Source organism: Physella acuta, unplaced genomic scaffold, assembly GCF_028476545.2.
Source record: "Physella acuta isolate Inbredline_101_S28 unplaced genomic scaffold, ASM2847654v3 ptg000148l, whole genome shotgun sequence".
NCBI classification, from domain to species: Eukaryota; Metazoa; Mollusca; class Gastropoda; family Physidae; genus Physella; species Physella acuta.
In genome coordinates this window covers 1,310,279-1,316,703 of record NW_026731667.1, presented here as the reverse complement: position 1 = coordinate 1,316,703, position 6,425 = coordinate 1,310,279, and the positions used below count along the sequence as shown (strand labels likewise).

At 43.9% G+C, this 6,425-nt stretch overlaps 1 protein-coding gene across 2 annotated transcripts; it reads left to right on the top strand.

Annotated features, from left to right (window-relative positions):
• Positions 1 to 223: 223 nt before the first annotated feature.
• Positions 224 to 6,118, top strand: LOC131935555 (neuroendocrine protein 7B2; the record flags this gene model as incomplete). 2 transcript variants are annotated; one of them, XM_059292011.1, is given in 4 exon segments in its annotated part: positions 224 to 325; positions 3,606 to 3,820; positions 4,469 to 4,549; positions 5,050 to 6,118. In XM_059292011.1, coding segments are annotated over 4 exon segments (518 nt in total), but the record flags the coding sequence as incomplete, so codon positions are not given.
• Between the last annotated feature and the right edge of the window lie 307 nt (positions 6,119 to 6,425).

Below are 6,425 nucleotides of genomic sequence, written 5' to 3'. Positions count from 1 at the left end.
CACTTTCTATAGCCTAGTCTGTCTTAGGCTATTCTGCTATAGTCTGTCTTAGCTAATCTGTTTAAGTTTTCTGTCATAGTTGACACTGGCTCGGGTAGAAGCAGCTGTACCCACCAGTTCAGACAAACTGTACCACAGTACAATAGCGAGTACATGTTGTAAAGCTGTACAGAATAGTTTGTCACATGACTAACCCCCCCACCCCCACCCCCGTCTGTTGCAGGAGGCACCGCAGAGGGCGCCCCAAACGCCAAGCAAGTGAAAACAGACAAGCAGCTCCCTGCCTACTGCAACCCACCCAACCCCTGCCCCGTGGGTAAAACAGGTGAGTTGACCCACCCAACCCCTGCCCCATGGGTAAAACAGGTGAGTTGACCCACACGGTGCATGACCCACACGGTGCCTGACCCACACGGTGCATGACCCACACGGTGCATGACCCACACGGTACATGACCCACACGGTGCATGACCCACACGGTGCATGACCCACACGGTACATGACCCACACGGTACATGACCCACACGGTGCATGACCCACACGGTGCATGACCCACACCTTGTCCCCCACACAACAATAGTCAATAGAACATTAAAGGATGCATGTTGACTTGAGTTGAGCTGATCAGTTCAACACTTTACATGTTGTCTGACTTGAGTTGATCAGTTCAACACTTTACATGTTGTCTGACTTGAGTTGATCAGTTCAACACTTTACATGTTGTCTGACTTGAGTTGAACATTTCCGGCAAATGTCTCGAGCACACGCATACGATGATTGGGCTCAGTTATCGATCACAGCAAATTGCTTCAAATCGATTTCTGAGATGTCTTGCCCGCGTAAGACAACTGCACCCCCCCCCCCCAACGGTGAACTGCGTCATTGATTTGTTCTATAATAAATATAAACACAGGATATAAATAGACGATAAACAGTTGATTCGATGCGACCTACGTCAATCACAGACGCACTCAATTTTTGAAAAATATTTTGAACCATTTCAATTGGTGAAGTGTATGTCTTTGTGGTTAATTTTAAACTGATTTAGTCGAGCGACAAAAAGCTGAAGTCATTTTTCTGGACATCGAGCTCCTGCTTCGTCCCCACCCCCAACAAGTTGGCATTCTACCCTCCCCACCCCCCAACAAGTTGACATTCCACCGTCCCCACCCCCAACAAGTTGGCATTCCACTGTCCCCAGCTCCAATCGTATGGCATTCTTCCTCACCCACTCGCAGTCCCGTGACACACCCCTCCCCCAGAATGCGACAATTTACCACCCCCCTCCCCCAGAATGCGACAATTTACCACCCCCCTCCCCCAGAATGCGACAATTTACCCCCCCCCCCCCAAGATTCGACAATTTACCACCCCCCCCCCTCGAGTTGACACTCATACATACAACCTACAGACATGACAGGGTGCTGAGATTTTATTGTTGACGTCATTGTGTCACCTGTCAGTGACACTTCGTAAACATGTCATTAAAGAAATTAATTATTTGTTAATGATCAAACGTCATGCTGGTAGTGAAGCACATACAACCTTGGTCCCACCTGCTCCAAGCACCTGGTCCCACCTGCACCAAGCACCTGGTCCCACCTGCAATAAAGCACCTGGTCCCACCTGCAAGAAAGCACCTGGTCCCACCTGGTCCCACCTGCACCAAACACCTGGTCCCACCTGCAATAAGCACCTGGTCCCACCTGGTCCCACCTGCACCAAACACCTGGTCCCACCTGGTCCCACCTGCACCAAGCACCAGGTCCCACCTGCACCAAACACCTGGTCCCACCTGGTCCCACCTGCACCAAGCACCTGGTCCCACCTGCACCAAGCACCTGGTCCCACCTGCACCAAGCACCTGGTCCCACCTGGACCAAACATCTGGTCCCACCTGCACCAAACTACTGGTCCCACCTGCAATAAGCACCTGGTCCCACCTGCACCAAAAACCTGGTCCCACCTGCACCAAGCACCTGGTCCCACCTGCACCAAACACCTGGTCCCACCTGCAATAAGCACCTGGTCCCACCTGGTCCCACCTGCACCAAACACCTGGTCCCACCTGGTCCCACCTGCACCAAGCACCAGGTCCCACCTGCACCAAACACCTGGGCCCACCTGGTCCCACCTGCACCAAGCACCTGGTCCCACCTGCACCAAGCACCAGGTCCTACTGCTCAAAACAATCTTATCCTGCCTAAGGTATTCCTTCTTTGGACTATCGATTTTGTCACGTTATCAATTTACATAATTCCTAGACTATAAATCTGACCGTAGAGCGAAATTAATGTCACACCTAGGTATACACTGGGTATTATACTAGATCTAAAGCTACCGGACAGTGTTGAATGTATTTGAACCCCACCCCCGCCCCCAACCCGGCACTGATAACTGATCTTTAGGTAAATTTGGGAAAACACTTAATGAGGTACCCAAAGCAGGGGCTGAACTTAATGAGGTACCAAAAGCAGGGGCTGAACTTAATGAGGTACCCAATACAGGGGCTGAACTTAATGAGGTACCCAATACAGGGGCTGAACTTAATGAGGTACCCAATACAGGGGCTGAACTTAATGAGGTACCCAATACAGGGGCTGAACTACCATGCCGCCAGACCCCGCAATCCGAGGGGGACCCAGTCCGTTTAGGGGATCCGAACAAAAACAACCTTCATAGACCAATGGTCTAAAAAAAACTATTTCAGCAGTGATTGTTCTACGGTAACTAACACACACTATTGCATAGACTAAAACACAAACTACATGAGCTGTACAGTAAACATAGGCAAACCATCAAACCTTTTCCATGACTTTCGCCACTATTTAAATAGCCTAATAATTTTAATAGTTTTGTACTAAGCAAAAATTATTAAAATAAATGTACGAACAAAAACAAACACGTGAAACCATAACTGATATCAAACCTCCGTGTTTAAAACTTTTGACTGATATACTCTTTTTTTCTCCACAATCTATGGTTGTTATAAACGAGATATTAAAAATACAATTTTTGTTAATAAAAAAGGGTATAAATGAGATATAAACGTTTTTAAAACACGATTATATTTCGCCAAAATGAGTTAGAGCAAATTTTTATACTTCTATACTAATCTGACCATTCCCTTCTATACTAATCTGACCATTCCCTTCCATACTAATCTGACCATTCCCTTCCATACTAATCTGACCATTCCCTTCCATACTAATCTGACCATTCCCTTCCATACTAATCTGACCATTCCCTTCTATACTAATCTGACCATTCCCTTCTATACTAATCTGACCATTCCCTTCTATACTAATCTGACCATTCCCTTCCATACTAATCTGACCATTCCCTTCTATACTAATCTGACCATTCCCTTCTATACTAATCTGACCATTCCCTTCTATACTAATCTGACCATTCCCTTCTATACTAATCTGACCATTCCCTTCCATACTAATCTGACCATTCCCTTCCATACTAATCTGACCATTCCCTTCCATACTAATCTGACCATTCCCTTCCATACTAATCTGACCATTCCCTTCTATACTAATCTGACCATTCCCTTCCATACTAATATGACCATTCCCTCTCTCCCCACCACCAAGCAGCCAAGGACAACTGCGTGGAGAACTTTGTCAACAGCGCCGAGAACAACCAGAAGCTGCTGTCAGAACAGGACTGTCCCTGCGACACGGAGCACATGTTCACGTGCCCCGCCGGTAGCCAGACCGTCTCCTCCAAAGGTCAAGGCAACACCCAGCAGATGAACCTCAACAAGGTCATCGACGAGTTGGCCAAGATGGAACACAATGGAGAAAAACTGGTCAGTCCCTGATCACGTGTTCTATTACAGCATTTTTATTGGTCCATTAGTTAGCTGGTCTTGGGAAGGGTTTGTACACTTGTAGACTTGTCCAGAGTTTAGTACACAGCCCATCAAGTGAAAAGTCCGTCAGTTAAATTCTACGTCCATGTATCTTTAGCATAAAGACCCATGACGTCGGCTTGTTTAGCTCAAATTTACATGAGCTTAAGTTGTTTAGCCCAAAGCCCCACGAGCTAAGGTTGATTAGCTTAAAGCCCCATATTTGTGCTGAATTGTTTAGCCTAATGCCCCATGACCCTAGCTTGTTTAGCCCCATGAGCTCAGCTTGTTTAGCCCCATGAGCTTAGCTTGTTTAGCCCCATGAGCTCAGCTTGTTTAGCCCCATGAGCTCAGCTTGTTTAGCCCCATGAGCTCAGTTTGTTTAGCCCCATGAGCTCAGCTTGTTTAGCCCCATGAGCTCAGCTTGTTTAGCCCCATGAGCTCAGCTTGTTTAGCCCCGTGAGCTCAGTTTGTTTAGCCCCATGAGCTTAGCTTGTTTAGCCCCATGATCCTAGCTTGTTTAGCCCCATGAGCTCAGCTTGTTTAGCCCCATGAGCTTAGCTTGAGTTTGACCAGAGAAAGACGTGAGTTTTTTCTCTCCTGTAGGAAAACAACCCCAGCATGTCTGCCACGAGAAAGAGGCTGACAGTGGTGGCTAAGAAATCTCCTCACATGATCAAGAAGAGAGTAAGTTTGCCACGTGCTCGACTCTCGCCGAAAAGGCTGACATGTTTACACGTATCACGTGATTTTCTCCAACCGTGTGTGTCCAGTCAGACTCACTCCCACATGTGCCCGGTCACTTAAGTACATCGTTAAAACAATACGTTGATAACTTTATATATATATATATATATATATATATATATATATATATATATATATATATATATATATATATATATATATATATATATATATATATATATATATATATATATATATATATATATATATATATATAATATATATGTTTATACATATATATATATATATATATATATATATATATATATATTAAATATTTATATATATGTATGTATATATATACATATATATGTATGTATATATATAATTATATATAAATATATATATATATACATACACACATATATAACCGATTATGGGTCTGTTTTATAATCTAAACAAACATTTCAAATTTGACTAATTTTTTATATTTTCCCCAGTCGGAAATCTCCGACCACGGCAACCCATTTTTACAAGGCGAGAAGATGGACATTGCTGCCAAGAAGGATCCCACGCTGGCCAAAAATTCCATGCACAACTGGAGATTCCAGCACAACTAATTGCTTCCCCTGTTCATAGAGTTGCTTCCCTTGTGATTTTGTCCAAGCCTGTTCTAAAAATAGATATTTATTCATCGTTCTACTTCAAACAGACATTCTTCCACAATATTTTTGCCTTTAAATCTTTCGAACGGTTGTGAAAAATTGTTTCAAAATAATAGACCAATCTGATTAAAAAGCATTGATATTTTTTTTCAAACGTCACCTCATCAACGGAACAAACTTGATTGATTTCAAAAGATTAACATCAGAGTGACGCAACCAAGACGACTTAAATAAATTAGTTATGGGGGATAACAAAGTTTGAAGGCCTCCTCTCATACTTTAGAAATATTGTTTCGTATCTAATGTTGTATCTTGTTGATTCTTGTGATTCGCATTTTTAATTTATTGATTTAACTATTTATTTATAACTGTACACATCTGACCATCGCGCACGTGATTCTAGGCAACTTTTGGCGGGAAACCGATCAGACAATGGGACAAACCTCGCGGCCACCAACAGACACCAATCAGCTGGCTGGGTCCTAACTTTTGGCTGGGTCCTAACTTTTGGCTGGGTCCTAACTTTTGGCTGGGTCCTAACTTTTGGCTGGGTCCTAACTTTTGGCTGGGTCCTAACTTTTGGCTGGGTCCTAACTTTTGGCTGGGTCCTAACTTTTGGCTGGGTCCTAACTTTTGGCTGGGTCCTAACTTTTGGCTGGGTCCTAACTTTTGGCTGGGTCCTAACTTTTGGCTGGGTCCTAACTTTTGGCTGGGTCCTAACTTTTGGCTGGGTCCTAACTTTTGGCTGGGTCCTAACTTCACAGACCGAATGTTTGGTTAGAATGTTTGACAGACAGAACATTTGGCTTTTGATCTTGACACATTCTTGGATCTGCCACTTGATATATTGTCTGATTTTTGAAAAAAATATCTCGCATCAGTAAAAATAAACATTGATACTTTATGAGACATTTTTAATTTAATTTTTTTTCCATCTATAAAAAAAAAAGTGTTTGGATTTTGGACTAGCTTTTACGTGTCATTGTACGAAATGTTTTGTCCTGCACGTGAGATGGTCACGTGAGATGGGCGCGGCCTAACTACTTAACCTGTAACATAGTTGATGTTGTCCTTCATTAACTGTACTCACTCTCTGGTCACAGCCTCACGGGGGTCAAGGTCGTCCATCAGACTACCGAGGCCCCCTGTGGGATTATTGTCCACGCACAGATGGCGTCACAGACCTGTGTAGCTGTGACGACACAGATGGT